At 36.6% G+C, this 19,647-nt stretch overlaps 1 protein-coding gene across 1 annotated transcript; it reads left to right on the top strand.

Moving 5' to 3' along the window:
- Window positions 1-14,845: 14,845 nt before the first annotated feature.
- LOC112185108 lies at window positions 14,846-16,615 on the top strand. The gene is made up of 3 exons (XM_024323318.2): window positions 14,846-15,021; window positions 15,419-15,795; window positions 16,429-16,615. The coding sequence occupies exons 2-3, from the start codon at window positions 15,434-15,436 to the stop codon at window positions 16,598-16,600; spliced, it is 534 nt and encodes a 177-aa protein (XP_024179086.2). The 5' UTR covers window positions 14,846-15,021; window positions 15,419-15,433; the 3' UTR covers window positions 16,601-16,615.
- Window positions 16,616-19,647: the final 3,032 nt, after the last annotated feature.

Raw genomic sequence — 19,647 nt, 5'->3', positions numbered from 1 at the left:
TGCTGAGGAACTCATGGTAGCAGCTCCAAGCAGCAGAGCCAACACAGGATCCTCCACCATGAAAGTAAACAAGCACCGGGAGGTTATTGGCCCCAGGCTGGGAACATAAATACTCGCCCACAAGTTGGAGAATTTGTCAATGACAACATCTCTAGCTGCTGCAGTAGTGCAAGGGACACTAGCTAGGGATAATTGAAGGCCTTTCTATGTATCCATTTTTGTGGACTCTGATAAGGCCTTCAATTTCTTCAACAACAACTCCATGTTGATGACTATGATTGTTAGTGGCTTGGAGATTAGGCCTTGGATCGAAGGAAATGGTTGCCATTGATCTTCTAAATCGCATGCAATGTGTGGAATAGTAGTGTTTTGGTCTTTTGTGGCGTGGATGCTAATGTGATTGCCTTGAAGCTTTTTATATAGACGATCACAAAGGCCAGCTCTAGCCAGCTCATTGGGAAAGAAAGCTTTTTCATTCCTCCTTTTCTCTTTATCTGACAAGTGGACTCTCAACTCAGCATATGCTGTCATTGCTGATTCTCTTGTCAGCTATTTAGTTGAACTTTGGTCTCAGAAAATCAGTTATTCATGACTAATAATATCCACTCATTTGCTCATCTCTCAGGTTTGGTTAACGTGAACCAGAAATTACTGCAATGCTCACAACTTTCAGAACCATGGATTGGCCTATCTGCACATCTAGATGAACTCATGAACAGCCAACTGGTCCTGCAAGTTGTGAGCATTGAAATGAGAAGATAATGATATTGAAGTCAACAGGCCAGTGTTGAAACTTAACATCAGGATGCTGCTGGTTTATGCTTTGCAGAATCCAAATATTCCTTTGGCATTTTCTTTTTCCTGATTAGATTGAAGCATTATCAATTTACCCCCAATTTTTTTTTCCAAAGTCTTAGAAATATGCACTATCTAATCAATTCATAGAATTATAGTCTAATCAAAACTTTTCCAGCATGTGGTTTTGCAAATCAAAAACCACTTTTAGGAACTAGTGTGAATAAAGTGCTGCATACATAAAAAATTGTTGCTTGTTAACTCTGCAATGTTTTGTCTATGCTTCTAAATCATCTGCTCTCTAAGCATGTAATCTTTTCCTTGTTCCCAGACATCATCATTAGTCCTGCAATAATCAAAACACTGCCATTATACACATATCCATATAATCACACAGAAAAACCGAGTATTTCAAGTAATCATGTGAAGTTCTAATTTCATGTGACCCTGCATTAGAGTATGTATTTCTGACAGTTTGTTTCTCTTACAAAGACTATAAAAAGGTGATGAAGTGGGGGCAACAACAGCCTGCCCATATCGCTGCCAGCAACATCATTCCCTAAGCATGAACTAAGGATGAAGTTGCCCTGGCATTAACATTCAGCCCTACGATGAGAAGCTTGTCTTCTCTCTTCACATTCTCTCAAGCAAATGCAATAGAAAGATGAGATAGTATCTCATCTGTTTTGTAATTATAAATATCTCTCTCTAGCCACAATTCAACACCAAAAACAAAATTGAAGTCCTGGTTTGATACAGATAGCATGAGAAGCTGCCCTTGATAAGCCATGTGCTTCAGATGACACTAACACTTGAAAGAAAAAAAAATTCATGGAACCATTGCAAACAACTCAAAGAGGCCACATTTAGTTCCACAAAAAACCACAAGTTCACCCCTCTCCCCTTCACTAATAACCACACGTGGTATACCTAATGTACTAAACAAAAAACCAACAAGGTATACTGCAATCAAAAAGAGAAAAAGAAAAGAAAAGGCAACTGCAACTTGCAAAAAGTAGAGACAAAAGCATTTAATGTACAAACCTTGTTCTCCTAAATCAGAGAAGAAAAATTTAAGAAGCCTGTAACATTTTTGAATCAACATTAGCAATCATTTTCGGAAAAAACAATCGACACAAGCGTGCAACTCAAGCAACTGTCTCTGTATTCAAAATTTGAAACTGACAAAATAATTAGTATTTTCTACTGGAATCAGCAAATCATTCACACAAACAGATGTTCTATATTAGTTCAGGTGACAATAGAAGATACGCCATCCAACACAACTAGGTCAATAAAAAATGCATTTTAATGGAAAAAATTTGTACTCATTCATTTCAGAAAGTTTGAAATGCAATAAACAATTCATTTCAACGCAATATGACTCAAATTCAATGCAAGATGACAACAGTTCATGTATGCTTCCTCATTCCTCCAAACCAGACAACTCAAATAGTCAAATGTCACATTTGAATCCATACTGCTACATGTACAACTCTAGCAACTTTTTATAGTAAACATACTAACCTAATGCTCAACTTCTCGTGGATCCATCACTTCTTGCTGCTCTCCTTGTGCCATGGAGATTAGCTACATAGAAGATACTAAAAGTAAGAGGAGACATGATGCAACAATCAACTTTCTATTGAAGCAGTTCTTACCGTATCCGCAATACCTGATAGGAGCATTTTAATGCGACTTTTTAATTGTTATTTCCTCATATTTTACTTAGTTATTTCCTTCAATAAATAAATTTTAATGTAATTTTTATTTTCTAGGTACATAGGAATAAATGACAAGGAAATGAGCTGAAATGAAGAAATGGAGTTTTCCTGGTCCAACTAGGAATCCCAGTCAACGCAGGAATCCTGATGAGGCTAGGAAACCTGAAGGAATTAGGAGACCACATGGCTTGAAGATGACGTGGGAGATATTATGGGACATTAAATCTGATTTTTGCATGGGAAATGATGGAGATAATATGAAAATCAAGAGAAGATCAACGAGATTACGTTGAGAATATCAAGGGAGAGTTTCAAGGGATTGTGCAACAAGAAAAGGCTCAAAACAAGTCCAGATTCGTTCCTTAATTCCCTCAAGATATGTTGGCTGAAATTAGAGAATAAAATCTGTATTTTGTCATGAAAATCAAGGGGATGATGTTAAGGATAAAGCCATGGAGAGATTTCAGGGAGAAAATGTCCAAAATGAGTCCGGATACATTGTCTAGGTTCATGCCTAGATATTTGGCCGAAAATTGTGAATAAAATCAGATTAAATCATGGGAAAATCAGCAACAAAATATTGGGGATTGATTTTGGAGCTTTTTTTTTATTGGTTGGATGACACAACAGAGCTGACGTGGTGCTACGTGATTGGTCGAAACTGTGTGGTGCAACCAGAAAATTCTTTGGAAATTAAATTCATGAAGCCTTACCTTCCCCTATATATAGCCTCCTCTCTAGACACCACCACACCACGACACTGAAAACACCACAACACAACACACCTCTCTCCCTCAGTAAATAAACATCAGAAAAATTCTCTCCATTCTCTAGTCTTCAGAAGCTCTGCGTCTCAACCAAGGAGGAGAAGAAGTCATGCAATACATCAAGATTCTATCCGCCATCCACCCTTGTGTCGTTCCTAGAAGATTGCTTGCTTTCAAGGATCTTCGAGTTCTTCGTCTCAAAGCCATGTCATCCATCTTTCATGGTGTATTTCAAACTTTCTTTTCTTTTCCTTTGTTTGATTCGTAGAGTTATGAATTCTAGCTAACATATCATTAAGGGCAAAGTTTAAAGCCCATTTATATGTTTTGAAATAAAATTGTAATTTTTATATGTTGATTTATATGTTGCTTATGTGAGATTGCTTGATTGATTTTGGATTACAGAAAACTTTTGCATGTTTGTGTTCTTTGGTGGCCAACTTAGGATATATGCATGTAATTGGAGCTAATTTAAGTAGTGAAGGCTTTGGACAAAAGTCGAAATCAATTAAGGAGGATTGCAAATAGGTGAACTTATTCATAAGTAGGTTGTGCACTTTGGTTGACATCCTTTCTTTGTTCTTCATGCGTTAAATGTGTTCTTGACTAGCTAGCTTTCTAGACTATGATTGCATGTTCAATAGGATTGATTTAGGTGATTTCACTTAGATTAATTATTCAAGAAAAGTAAAAAATGGGAAATCGTTTGCTTTCTAACGTTTCACATGGTCAACTTCTTTCTCATGACATAGAAAATCAACTATAGGAATTGTGATTGGATTTCATTCATATGATTGTGGATTTGATCTTTGTTCCTTGCGTTCCACCCTTGTATATATGTTTTTACCTTTCTTTTATTTTATTTATTTTAATTTTCAATTTATTAATACTAAACCCCCTTCTTTATGTTTGCTTGTATATATTTCTATTCTTTGTTTTATTTTTGTAAATAATACTTTATACTTATTTTAATTCTTTAGTTGTTTTTGCAATTACAGGTGTACCCTCAATCCCCGGTTAGAACGATCCCTATTTATTCTATACTAACGATGACATTTTCAGGGTTAAATTATGCGCTTACTTTTAAGCTGCATCAATTTTTGGCGCCGTTGCCGGGGATTGAAAAATCACTTGTTAAATTGTTTTATTGTATAATTGTTTATAAATTGTTTGAAACTTAGTTAAATTAACTAGGATGTTTTTTATATTGTTGAATATGAGTTTTAATTGTAAGTTGTAAATTGAATGGAATAGGTAAAGTTGCGTTTGTTAATATTGGCCTAAACCCCTTATTGGTACCTAGTTCAGGTCCCTTAAGGTTGAGGGCGGCCTTTATTAATACTTGTTGAACTGTCATCTTAGTAAGTATAGCCTATATGGAATGGTGTCTAGGAAGGAGACAACGTTCATGACCGGGTTTTGAATCCAGAAGTGCTTGCAAATGGGCCTAAACCACTATATGGGAGTAGCTCATGCCAAAATAGATTTTTCCTCTCGTGTTCGTCCTCCCCTACCTGGCCATTTCAGTAAGGTTGCCCAAAGGATTTGAAAGGGAGTTTGTGTCTAGGCGACTATACTTGGGCCGCACGTCCATTGATTTACCGCTTGGAATTAGATTCGATATCAATGATATTTATAACAAAACAAAATGTTGTGATACACTAAGGTATATTGGATAAAACATAGTCTTAAAAAGGGTAGCTATTTCAGTCCCATTGCACATCGAGACTCCCTGTTCCCGTACCTAAGTGTTGAAATAAATTGAAGTCTTGACTAACAAAAAAAAAACTCTTGTAAAAATACCTTTCACGTTTTTTACTCACTAGTGTACTTAACTTGTTAATATTACTTGTAGTTTGTAGTTTTTAGTTACTTGTTTTTATACTTTGTATTTCTTTGTTAAGTATAGTCACTAACTTTATTTAATGGAGGTATTGTCTGGCTGAAAGACGTTAAACTCAAGCACTGCTTGGGAGGCAACCCAATTCAGAAGCAGCTGTGAAGAAGTCTATAAACACAGATTTGCTTTCTCTTTCCCTATTTCTTTTTATTTTTTTAAATTTTTCTTCTTTGTTTTTATTTTAATTTTTAATTTTTTTGGTAATTGTCTTCTATCTATGCTTATTTGTTTCATTGCACGCTTATGATTGATTACATTGAGGACAATGCAATATTTAAGTGTGGGGGAAGGCATTTATATTTTTGTCTTTTATTGTGAGTCATATATATTGAAAAATACAAAAACAATGGAAAAATGTCAACAAAAAAAAAATTAGACTTTTGTTTTTGTTTTTTTTGAGTCTTAGGATGCCCTTTCAACTGTCTAGGATGAGCTTATATCTCTGAAATTATGGCTAAGAGAGGATCACAATATTGAGATGATTTTTAAATGGTATTCTTTGGTTAATTGAGATATATGAAAAGTATATGCATGTGTAGTGGATATGGATTTCATGACCTTGGTACAGAATATGAGCATGTTAAGATGAGTTTTGATTCACAAAAGCCATGTGAGATATTGAGCCCATGTCCCTTTTTCTTGGAGTGATAAATGAAAAAAAAATATTCTTATTTTCTTGGCGATGTTTTGATGATCTCATTATTCTTTCATCTTGATTGATTGTTTGCCATAGATTAAGTTTGATGGACTAGAGAATGCTAGAATTCACTCTTGTGCTTATTGAGACTTTTATCAATACATATCCCTGATTCTGGAAAGGATAGAGGCACCTTAGGAATTACCACCATTGCTAAATAAGTCTGTGTCCCCATTTGTGCCCGTCGTGGGACTCCCCTAGATAAACCCCTTTGAGCTTACATTAAGCCTTTTCTTTCATCACCCAAAAAATCGGTAACCTTTAACCTTAGTATAGTTATATCCTTACCCTTTGTTCTAAAACTTAGTGGAGCTAATTTTGAGACTTTACTTGAGATTTGGCGTCAATGATGAAGGATGAGAAGAGGTGAAAGATTAAGTGTGGGGGTAGACTTGTCCATAAGAAAAAAATGTATGTGAAAGTCGTGAAAAAGAAAATGAAAAAAAAAATTTGTGTACAGTTAGAAAAAGAAAAATATGTTTATGGATTTTAGTCCCCCATACTTGCTGAGTTTGGAGATTGTTTTGAATTGAAGGCCCACTATTGAAAATTTTCGTCTTTGTCCAGTTTATTAGAGTTCAAAAGAAGTTTAGAATGAAGATTGGGCCAAACATAAAGACATTAGGCCGTTTTATTTTGCCTCTATAGGTGTGATGTTTTGAATACCTTGGTGAATTTCTAGAAGTCTCTCTACATCAGCATGAGCTCTACTAGGTTTTTAGGATACTTTGTTAAATTCCTTACCCTTTGTTTCTTTAAAACCTTGAGCCTTGGCCCCATTACAACCCTTAATAAGACCTTCTTGATCCTTAAGATGGGACAGCATTTGATCTGTGGAGATGAGTTATAAGAGTTGAACCTATGGCTTGGGTCCATTCGTGCAAGTAGTTGATATCTTTCATGAGATCTTTTGAAAAAAAATTATATTCACAAAGTGCCTTTCGTTTCTTATATATGTGAGATATTTGATTGCCTTAAAATATGTTCTTTCACATATAATTGAGTGATTATAAGCTTTTAAGCATTGCCTTGATCTGAGAGAAGAAAAAGTGGATATACCTTGTGAGGATATGAATCATACTTGTCTGAAACATGCTGAGCTCCACCCCATCACTATTGTTACAACCAAGTCCTACTTATGTATATGTGGATTATGTGTTTGAATTAACTCTCGAATGCCTAAACATTGATTCTTGGTTGTGTGCTAATCTTGATGTTGTAAAAGTAAGAGATTTATGAGACAAAATGTTGAAGGGCAATAGAGTCTTTGTATGTTGAACGTTTGAGTCTTTCTTTCTTTAAATTTCGTCGAGTCTAAGTTTGTGTCTTTGTTTTGAATTTGCTAAGGGACTAGCAAAAGCTAAGTGTGGGGGAATTTGATAGGAGTATTTTAATGCGACATTTTAATTGTTATTTCCTCATATTTTACTTAGTTATTTCCTTCAATAAATAAATTTTAATGTAATTTTTATTTTCTAGGTACATTGGAATAAATGACAAGGAAATGAGCTGAAATGAAGAAATGGAGTTTTCCTGGTCCAACTAGGAATCACAGTCAACGCAGGAATCCTGATGAGGCTAAGAAACCTGAAGGCATTAGGAGACCACATGGCTTGAAGATGAGGTGAGAGATATTATGGGAGATTAAATATGATTTTTGCATGGGAAATGATGGAGATAATGTGAAAATCAAGAGAAGATCAACGAGATTATGTTGAGAATATCAAGGGATTGTGCAACAAGAAAAGGCTCAAAACAAGTCCAGCTTCGTTCCTTAATTCCCTCAAGATATGTTTGCTGAAATTAGAGAATAAAATCTGCATTTTGTCATGAAAATCAAGAGAAAATCAAGGGGAGGATGTTAAGGATAAAGCCATAGAGAGATTTCAGGGATAAAAGGTCCAAAATGAGTCCGGATACATTGTCTAGGTTCATGCCTAGATATTTGGCCGAAAATTGTGAATAAAATCAGATTAAATCATGGGAAAATCAGCAACAAAATATTGGGGATTGATTTTGGAGCTTTTTTTTTATTGGTTGGATGACACAACAGAGCTGACGTGGCGCTACGTGATTGGTCGAAGCTGTGTGGTGCAACCAGAAAATTCTTTGGAAATTAAATTCATGAAGCCTTGCCTTCCCTTATATATAGCTTCCTCTCTAGACATCACCACACCACGACACCGAAAACACCACAACACAACACACCTCTCTCCTTCAGTAAATAAACATCAGAAAAAATTCTCTCCATTCTCTAGTCTTCAGAAGCTCTGCGTCTCAACCAAAGAGGAGAAAAAGTCATGCAATACATCAAGATTCTATCCGCCATCCACCCTTGTGTCGTTCCTAGAAGATTGTTTGCTTTCAAGGATCTTCGAGTTCTTCGTCTCAAAGCCATGTCATCCATCTTTCATGGTGTATTTCAAACTTTCTTTTCTTTTCCTTTGTTTGATTCATAGAGTTATGAATTCTAGTTAACATATCATTAAAGGCAAAGTTTAAAGCCCATTTATATGTTTTGAAATAAAATTGTAATTTTTGTATGTTGATTTATATGTTGCTTATGTGAGATTGCTTGATTGATTTTGGATTACAGAAAACTTTTGCATGTTTGTGTTCTTTGGTGGCCAACTTAGGATATATGTATGTAATTGGAGCTAATTTAAGTAGTGAAGGCTTTGGACAAAAGTCGAAATCAATTAAGGAAGATTGCAAATAGGTGAACTTATTCATAACTAGGTTGTGCACTTTGGTTGACATCCTTTCTTTGTTCTTCATGCGTTGAATGTGTTCTTGATTAGCTAGCTTTCTAGACTATGATTGCATGTTTAATAGGATTGATTTAGGTGCTTTCACTTAGATTAATTATTCAAGGAAAGTAAAAAATGGGAAATCGTTTGCATTCTCACGTTTCACATGGTCAACTTCTTTCTCCTGACATAGAAAATCAACTATAGGCATTGTGATTGGATTTCATTCATATGATTGTGGATTTGATCTTTGTTCCTTGCGTTCCACCCGATATATATGTTTTTACCTTTCTTTTATTTTATTTATTTTAATTTTCAATTTATTAATCCTAAACCCCCTTCTTTATGTTTGCTTGTATATATTTCTATTCTTTGTTTTATTTTTGTAAATAATACTTTATACTTATTTTAATGCTTTAGTTGTTTTTGCAATTACAGGTGTACCCTCAATCCCCGGTTAGAACGATCCCTATTTATTCTATACTAACGATGATATTTTCAAGGTTAAATTATGCGCTTGCTTTTAGCGTATCAATACCATGATGAACATCACTATCATTTCCACCAATAGCAGCCCCACCATCTCCCTGTGGAAGAGAAGAAAATATGAAAGAACAGACCAATATAGTATTTGTAACACTGAAAATACTTACAAGAAAATAGGAAACAACAGACCAATATACAATGTGTAACACTGAAAATACTTACCTCAGCATTGCCTCCTTGCTCGGCCCGCTTGCTCTTGCTGCGCTTCTTAGAAGCCAATTGGCTGAGTTCAGCCATAGCCTGCTTGATCTCCAAATCCATAGCCTGCTTGATCTCCAAAGCCATTTGATCAACTTTCACATCCAAAACACGCTTGAGATCCTTAACTTCCTCCGTCACATCTTCAAGCTTCTCAATAATTTCCCTTTGTTGTGTTGTGGGAAATTTCACTATCTCGGCAAGTCTTTCAGGTTCATTTTTCTTGAAATGACCCTTATTGTGTGTGAAACCAATCAACTGCTTTCCAGCCACATGTTTTAGTCCTCTTGTGGTGAAGTCCTTCACGGAAATAAGAAATTGTCAATTGATGAATTTACAATACACAATCAGATTACATGAACAGAATTGACAATACACAATCAGATTACATGAACAGAAAGGGATGGTTACTGCTTACCAGCCCCTGAAAGTGCCGTTTCAAGGCCTTTGTTGTCTGGAGCTTGGCTCTTCCAGTGTGTTCGACTGCAAATAATTGCATAAATCGATGGATGTCACAGATTATGAAATCGTCAACGCCCACTATATCCCACCTCAAAACCTGGCTATGTTCAGTCGTAGGAGGCCACTGCAGAGTTCGATACACGTAGCTCATGACAGAGTTAACGGCCGGCAATTGTTGTGGAACGACTGGAACTAGAACCTCTTGAACCTCTGGTCCTTGATCATCTCATGGAGCCTCTGCTGCAATAAGCGTATATCAATCGAAATTAAAAGGCACCGATTCGAACGAGTAAAGGAATCAGCACTTAAATTAAATAGGGCGGAGATTAAATCTAAATCGAAATCAAAATAGAGTCGAAATTGAAAGGCACATATTCGAACGAGTAAAGGAATCAACAATTAAAAACGTCACAGACTCGAACGAGTGAAGATAGATTAAATCTAAATCGAAATCGAAATAGAGTCTAAATTGAAAGGCACAGATTCGAACGAGTATAAGAAATTACATACCCATTCTTCGGATGCACTCTCCGGGAAATCCAACGCTCTGCAACCCTAGTTCTCTTTCCAACTCTTCTTCGGACAATAGGGTATTCAAGTTTGTGGGCTACCGTATTTATAATGAGAATTTGGGCTCCCCTCCGTATTAGACTCCGTTCGGCCATAAGCCCATGTTGATGCCCGATTATTAATGAATGCAGAATTAAGTAAAATAACATGTGTGTTTTATATTATGTTTTTAAATTGGGTGATGAAGTTGGTACTTCATTTTACCATATGTTTTATTACTTGCACTTTATTTTAAAAGTGGAGTATAAGTGGTAAAGTGGAGTGTCAAAATCATTTTTTTAAAATTTTAATTTAAAATGATCACATATCAAGAAAATTTTGAAATATTGAAACCGGCTACCAAGATTCAACATATTAAAATAGGACGGGGATGAATTTGCTCTCTTTGAACCTCACCATGAAAACCCTAGGAGAGGTTTTCTCTCTCACCCTAGCTCTCTACGGCGCCATCGCCTCCTCTTCTCCTAGCTTTCTTCTCTACGTCTCTCACCCTCAACCCTCACTCAACCACATGGCCTCCATTGATGCTATCACAGCTAGCTGTGCTGCATCCCTTGGGCTTGCAGAGGGAGCACTACACCATAAAATCTCATTTATAGCATTCGAAAAACGCTATGGTAGGATTTGATAGCGTTTTAGTAAACGCTATGTCTGCCCCAGCTATAATAGGTACAAAGTCAATCATAGCGTTTTCGGAAACGCTATGAAAAAGTCCGCATCTATAGCGTTTCACAAATGCTATGAAAAATTCCGCATCTATAGCGTTTGTATAAGATTCAATAGCACTTAATAAATGCTATTGTGAAACAATCAATAGCACTCCCAAAACGCTATTGAACAATCAATAGCATTTAGTAAATGTTCTTAATACCTATGGCATAGCTATTAGAAAATGCTATAGATAATATCGGATAGCACTCAATGGCCCTGCTATCCTGCATCTTTAAGTGCTGTCAGAAGTACACAAATGAACAATTGCTCATTACATAATTTCGGTATCAATTGAAATAGAAAGTGTTAACATTCATAAATTAAAAACTGCTACATTGTCTCAGCCAAAGCTATTTTCCTTTTGTACAAATGATGTAAATCCTACTCGAAACAAAAAGCCTTTATAAAGACACTGATCTGTTACTCCTAGCACATGCTTTCTTTCATCTATACAAAAATGTGAGGACTAGATACTAGTTTCAAACAAAAAGCTGATGGAGTTGAAAGTAGATAACATAAAATCATCCTTATCCCGTAAGCCACTAAGCCTCATTGCAAAGTTATATTGAATACATATACAACAAGCTGACTTCTGCGAATGATTACCAAAGAATGATTAAAAGTATGTCTTTGCTATTGTGGACACCCATAAGAATGACAGCCAGTAAAAAAGGATCCATTTTCCTGCAGCAAACCAGCACAAAGTTCAACAAGTGCAGATTACAGATTTTCCTGGATTAAAGCAATGATCAAAACTTAGTTTATATAAAGCTAATAGTGACTAGAGTCCTTAATCATGCAAATTAAGCCTAGTCGTTAGGTCAGAGCTAGCAAAGTCATAGTTTCCCTAAATCAAGTTCAGGACAGTGAATATATATCAAGTAAAATAAGCATCAACTTATATATATCTTCTAAATTAGGTGTGAATATATATCAAGCAAAATAAGCATCAACTTATATGCATTATATATATATATATATATATATATATATATTCTAAATTAGGTGCAGATTTAAGAAGATAAACAAATTCCTAATTTAAAACAAGGATCAAAGTAGTGCAAAATAGTGCCTAAAATTGAAAGCAAAGTCAAGAGTTTCATACCTTTTGGGAGTTGTGGAGTCTTGAGCTTGTTTAGTATGGTGGACGATGGAGAGGAAAAGAACTGCACCTCCAAGTATGCTCCTCCGTTTGCTGATAAGGGAAAACAGAAACAAAGGAAGGGATTAGTTGATTAAAACTCTCAAACTTTTGGTGAACTCAATCGACCAAATATAACAACTAACAATCAGTGCACTACTTAATTGTCCATGGAAACAATTAAATTTTAAATCAGTAGAGAATAAAAGAACAATACCACTCTTTTTAGAATTAGGAAGAGACAGAGGCTGAAATTTGGAGTGATTTCCATCAGAGCCTACAAATTAACATGTAAAAAATTGAACTCCAAAAACAAAACAGTGCCAAATAGGTCATCTTGTAATATGGACAAAAGTGAGACAACAAAAGTTAGATACAATCAAAGATATGCACCAGTTGAGATATCTGTTTCCCAAGTTATATGTTCTACAAATAAGTCAATAACAAGTTACTTAAAGCAATTATCTGGAATAAAAGGTTTTGGAATTACCTTTGTACATGATAAATATTAGAACTGTATTGACCTCATCATATACATCACTTGCCTCAACTTAAAAGAGAATAAAGTGATGGATGGAAGTGAAGAAATGGGGGCATCTTAACAGCTTTGGAAAATGCATGGCCATCTTCTCTTCATGGGAGTGGGGGTAGTCAACAAAACAAAACCATTGGTCTGAAAAAACAAAAATAATATTTTGTTTGGTCCGACCTTCATCGGAAAAAAGGGATCAGCACTAATTCATTGGCACAAAGTACCTCATCATGTATGATTCACTCAAGCCAAGTATGGTCAGTAACCTCAACCCCTCAATATCTTTCTCTTACAAACATCAAATGATGCAAGTGAGCTAATTAGCTATAAGTATGGTCACTTTCGGAGCTGCAAAGCCATGTTTCAGAGAGGACCCAATTCCAAAACCTCCTCCACACTATTCTTCCCCAATCTCACCTGCAAACAGACATTAATAATCAGTAAGAAAATACAATCAGATAGAGATATTAAACCAAGGAGGTTTCCAAAATTTAATACTTCAGCATTTCCGAACAAAACAAAATAGCGAATAACAGAAGAGTGAAACCTCAACTGAACAAAAGTGTACCCATCTGAATATTAGCTTAACAAGTTCATTGAGGAAAAGCAATTATTCCACCAAGTTTAGGTGACCAGAAACTCATGTAAAAACATGCTGAAAACATCACCCACAAGAACTTAACTTTAAAACATAGAGGAAAAATTCTCACTTAAAAATAAAAATAGAGAATGCAAAAGAGGTCTACATCATCTAATACTTGATTGAAATGTTGCAGCTATTTCTCATTTGTGAAGCAAAAGAGACTTGCTCGAAATTGCATAGGAGAAAGAAACTTTTAATTTTGTCCACCAACCTCTATAGGAGAAAAAGAACAGAAGTTATCTTCCCATCAATATCTAATTTCTATGTCTAAATTTTGCTTCACAGAGTCAACCAGATGTTAATCACCAATCATCTATAGCAATCTATAGCAAAGTTAATTACCAATCATCAAACATGAAAACGAGCATATACTAGTAGAAAATAACTTGACAAGTTCATCCAAACTAAGTAGTGCATCGCAATACTTTTTCTTGAGCAATGAGTCAATCTCTACCATCAGATACTTGAGTAGGACATGATCATAAACAATTAGATAGAGCAACCTGTGTGGCCTTTTAACTTTGACTTTAACAAAGAGCGTAGTGGTCTTCTCACCAAGCTAAAAAAGATATGCAGGAGTCAATACTTGATCTATAAGTGTACAAGTTACAATTATTGAAATGGAAACCTGTTATACCTTTACACCACACTAGAGTACTAAGAAAAACAGAACAAAGATTCAACAAAACTGTAAATAAGTAGAAGCAGATCCTCAACGAAATATTGACTTACAGAGAGTCTTCTAATATTGACTGAGAAGCATGCTTTCTGAAAACATATTAAATAAAGGGCTAAATACTGTTTACCACCCTGTGGTATGGACTTCGCATCAATTCAATCCCTCGACTTTCAATTTCATCAAAAACACCCCTGCGGTATTATTTTCTCGTCCAATAGGTCATTTCGATTCAATTCCGTCAGTTTCTAACGTTAACTGCTGACGTGGCATTCCAACTCAGCAAAAGTGGGACTCACACGCATGTGAAATTCCCAAAATGACCCTGGGCAACAGAATATGGAAAAATCCAAAATTTATTCCAGTTTTGAGATTGAGGAGATTCGAACCCCTCCCAAAGCATATGTAAATGAATGGCCCAACCACCAGACCACTTGCATAGTTTTAGTATATTGCAAACAAAAATAGTATATATCTACATAATATTATTTTTTTTTTTTTAAATCTCCACCCACCTCTCTCCTCCTCTTCTTTCTCTTGGGGAAGTCGCAGTTGGCCACCACTGGGGAAGCTTTTCCCCGAAGCGAACTCTCTCCATCCCAGCCACCATTGAGCTCTTCCTCACCGACGATAGGTGATTATCCAAAATCGCCAAACCTCTGTTCTTCTTGACTCTAACCTCCTCTGCTCTTGGCTTCTCTATCCTCGCTACCACAACCTCTTTCCCTCCAAGACTCCTATCCCTCCTCCAACCTTTTTTTGCAGTCGGAGATTAGAGGTTGGGAATTCTCAATTTCCAACCTTCTTTCCTCTTCATCACTTCATCTGTCTCTCTCACTCACTGACCACAATCCTAACACTCTCTCAGCCTCTCTCTCTCTCTCTCTCTCTCTCTCCCTCTGCAACAAGGTGAAAACTTTTTCTTATCCTTTCGTTCTTGTCGAATAAGTTTTCGAGGGAATCAAAAAGAGGCTCTGCGCTCTCATTTCTGGTTGCCACTTTCTCGTTTTGCGTTGTTCGTAAGCCATTGCTATAGAGGTTTTGCATTTATGCTCTGTTTTCGAATGTATTACCATTCTGTTTCCGAGAGGGAGTTTATAGACATTATTGTGTATAGTATTCAGTGTTTGGTATCGGAAATGATCATTTTGATGTGTAAAGTTCCATCATTTTCTTCTTCTTCTTTTTTGTGGTAATAATGTTTGAATGTGTGGAATTGGGTATGATGTTATGAATTTTGATTGTTGAATTCTTAATATTGGGAAATTCTGACATGCTATTTTGAATCTGCTATGTGATTTTGAAGAAATTGCAAGAATTGATGAAAATGACGGCTGCCCAATTTGGAGGTGGTGCACCTTCTACCGGGTTGAGGAATAGAACCAGTGACTTCAATTCAGTAACTAAGAAAGATTGGGTTTATTCATTGCGGCAAACGGAAGCTAAGTTTGTGGCACTAAGCAATAGAAAGGATTTGAGCAATGTCAGTGCTGTGGGGGGCAGCAATCTGTCATCTAAGCATAGATCACAGTACTCGCGGCTAGTTGCTCATCGCAGAAGGACCCGTTTTCCGGTGGTGGCTAATCAATTGAGTTCGGAGTTTGGTGTCGGTTGCTCTGAGGTTGAGGAAAAGGTGATTCTTAAGGAAATGCATGCTCCCCTAACTGCTGATCGTGATGAACCGTAAGACCTTAACTTTTGTTATGTGTAAATTTTTGCTTGATTCTCTTTCCTGAAAATGCTGCTTTTATCATTTTGCTTCTATTTTATTTTTCTTCTTTGATGCTTTCAATTTATTAGTTTGCTTCACTTTTTCTAATATATTGTTACTATGCACAATTTGGATATAAGATTGGCATACATTTTCGACTGAATTACTCTTTCCCATACAAAGAAATTCTTATTCTTCTTTCAAATTCACTAGATGCATCTGTAAAATCTCTGATTTTTTATTTTTTTGTAGGGAATGGTAAATATGAGCTTGATATATTTTGAAAATTTATAGATTTTGAAAATTTTTCTCTAATTTAGTGGAAGCCTCTCCCTCACTTTATCTCCCAGTTGCTCTTTTCCACTTCCCCTCTGTTCTGATATTATCTGGGCATGGAAGCTAGTTTTATATGAAGTTGATCTGGAAACCATTACTAGCAAAAGCTTTTGGGGGTCGGTGTACTTCAGATAGTTTCTGAAATCCTCAAGTAGTGTTAGGTGATACAGGATTTGGACTTTGCTGCCTTCTTATGACATCCTTGATTTGCTTGTTTTATGTGTATGATTCTTTTGTACGTCTCTTGTTTCCCCCTTCATGAATCACAGTGAGTTGAGTGACATTCCTGTCCCTGAAGCATATTCTCCAAATGTGAAACGCGAGCTGCTGATGCTTTCCTTACCTGCAATTGTGGGTCAGGCAATTGATCCCATAGCAATGCTGATGGAGACTGCCTATATTGGTAGACTGGGTATGCTTCACTCCTTGAAACAAGTTTGAATCTAAATTTATATTAATATTATTTCTTTTATATTAATTCACTCAACCTCTTTCCCTCCAAGACTCCTATCCCTCCTCTGCTCTTGGGAGCGCGGGGCCGCGGGTTGCGGAAGAAGAGGAGAGGAGGAGAGAGGTGGGTGGAGATTTAAAAAAAAAACAATATTATGTAGATATATACTATTTTGTTTGCAATATACCAAAACTATGCAAGTGGTCTGGTGGTTGGGCCATTCATTTGCATATGCTTTGGGAGGGATTTGAATCTCCCCAACCTCAAAACTGGAATTAATTTTGAAATTTTCCATATTTTGTTGCCCAGGGTCATTTTGGGAATTTCACATGCGTGTGGGTCCCACTTTTGCTGAGTTGGAATACCACGTCAGCAGTTAACGTTAGAAACTGACGGAATTGAATCGGAATGACCTATTGGACGAGAAAATAATACCGCAGGGGTGTTTTTGATGAAATTGAAAGTCGAGGGACTGAATTGATGCGAGGTCCATATCACAGGGTGGTAAACAGTATTTAGCCCTTAAATAAAACATAACAAAATCAATTTGACAATCCAAACAGCACAACAAGAATCAAAATCAATAATTCAACTTACAAAAAGAAAAAATAAGGACGAAAACAAAATTTTTGTAATGGGTCTATTCCAGAACAAATACCTATAAATAGATTCAGATTCTAAGAAAAAATCACATACCCAAAAGCCTCTCTTTTGAAATTGGTGATATTGCTAAGTACAGCTCGATGATTGAGCCCCATCTCCTTCACAAACTTGGAGCCCCCCAATCTTCGATCTTTACAAAAGATCTAATCATAACTGGATCTGAAATTAAGAAGAATAAACAACAAAGATGATAACCGAACAAGATTAAATCAAACACAAACCGACGAACACAAGATTGAAGAAAAGAGTAAGAGCAGAGATGGACCTGGAGGGAAAGGAGGAAACTCCTGCTGCAGAATAGAGAGAATAGAGAATAGAATCAGCTTACGACATAGAATAGAGAGAGAGAGAGAGAGAGAGAGAGAGAGAGAACCTGACGAAGAGACGAAGAGAAGATTTGGTGTCGGCATATTGCGACCGAGAGAGAGAAGACTCTTTTGAAGTTTTGGGAGGTTGGGTCACACTTGAACTTAAAAACTAAATCCCCCGCACTCTATTTTTCATTGCCCGCCCGAAATTTTTGTTGCCCGCCCGCATTTTTAGTGTACAGGTCTCATTCAATAGGGTTTAGAATGTATAATCGCTATCAAATAACACGGAACATACAATCTATAGCATTTGTAGAAAAAACGCTATAGTGAAATGCTATAAATATAGGTTTTTCTTGTAGTGGAGGTAGTGCTCTTGATCTGGGGAGAATTGGTGGAGGCCCTGTTCGTCGGTCTTCCAAATCTTTTCTGATTGGGAAGCCTCTGACCTGACGACCGGTCAACCCTACGGCCTTTAAGGCTCACCTCCTTTATACATGGATGGATGTCACTCTAGTGATGTTGAAGAAGAAGTCGAGCAAGCTACTTGGGAGAAGGAACAATAATCATCGCCCTAGCAAGAAGCCGAATGTCGCTACTTTACGACTCTCTTACCCTGCAGTTACTAGTATTGTTCTCAGCCCTAGAGATAAGGGCAAGGGAAAGCTTTAGGCTTTTCCAGGTTTCCTTACCTAATACTAGAAGTAGAGTCTTCTACTACTTTCATCTTAGTTTCTCTAGTTGTACACCAATTGAGGTCTCTAGGCGGCTAGGTTACTACTTCATGGGAAGTTGGTAGGGAGGATTTTCTTTCTTGTGATTAGGCTCAATAAGTGAGCAAATGTGTTGTTAGCATTGAAGCCACCCTCAAGTGCAAGAGGTACAAGTTATAGAATAGGGGATTAAGTAAGGATGTTGAACCCACGATGATTGGTAAATCATTTCCTAGCTAAGGAAAACCTATGGAAAAACTAGAAGAATATGCAAATGTACAATCACAAACAAAGGGTCACAAGTGAACCAAAGTTCGTGGTGAGTATGTGCAAGATGGTGTGTAGAGATTTGATTTTGATTTTGAGATTGGTTTCTATTCAAATTGAGATAATGAAAGCAAGTAAAATAAACTAAGCTAAACTAAACAAGTTGTTATCAAATGGATGGGAGTTAGGGCATCGGGTTTCACATTTTGCCTCCCTTGCAAGCATTAAAGCAATTGAATATAAATTATGCAAAGCTAATTGTCCAACTACCCTCTTAGCATTCGGATAGGACTACTAAGGTTTAAACCTCTTTCATTTTATTCACTCTAACCGGATAAGTCTTGAGCTAACTACCTAGAGACAAATTCAATTACCGGATAGGTCTCAATCATTTTCCCCTAAATGCATAAAGCTTAGAGTTTAGGTAACCAAGCAAGCAAACCAATCCTATCTCTAGGTGATTTTAGCTCACTACCTTCACATGCACACATGGTGTGCTTTCATGCTCCCTTTTTGCCTAAAGGTAATCAATCTCTAGGAAAAACTTCATGTCATGGCAAACACATAACTCAAATTGATTAGGTCTAAGTAATGCATTCAACTATTGACTTAGCATGTGAGAAAGACAACATGAATTTGCATCAATTTATAAACAAAAGCATCAATCCAAGCAAGTTTGGCTAGGGCATTCAACCCTAGCCCCAACTAGTTCACTACTCACACATAACTAGATACACAAGCTTCAACATTCTATTAAACATCAAATACATAAAGAGATAGAGAGTAAAGGGTGACTATTGATGATGCCGGAAGAGGTGGTGGAGATGGGTCTCCAAGAACATGATGTGGTGGTAGTCACCTCCTTCTCCTTGCTCCAAGCTCTTGATATTGGTAAGAAAAGTGAAATTTGGAATCCCTAAGGTGAGTTGCGGTGTTGAATGGTGGAGGAAATGGAGGTTGTAGTGGTGGAAATGGAGGTTTTGGAGGTGGAGATGGTGGTTTTAGTGGTGGAAATGGCGGTGTCTTCTCTAAAGAGAAAATGGATCTTGGATAGAATGAAGATGATTGAATGGATTCAAGAATTGC

Source organism: Rosa chinensis, chromosome 2 (genome assembly GCF_002994745.2).
Source record: "Rosa chinensis cultivar Old Blush chromosome 2, RchiOBHm-V2, whole genome shotgun sequence".
NCBI classification, from domain to species: Eukaryota; Viridiplantae; Streptophyta; class Magnoliopsida; order Rosales; family Rosaceae; genus Rosa; species Rosa chinensis.
This window is presented reverse-complemented; position numbering and strand designations above follow the sequence as displayed.

Coding starts and splice junctions, on each gene's coding strand:
- LOC112185108 (XM_024323318.2), top strand. CDS start 15,434: ATGAAAATGACGGCTGCCCAATTTGGAGGTGGTGCACCTTCTACCGGG. Junction 15,796..16,428: donor ACTGCTGATCGTGATGAACC/GTAAGACCTTAA, acceptor CATGAATCACAG/TGAGTTGAGTGACATTCCTG.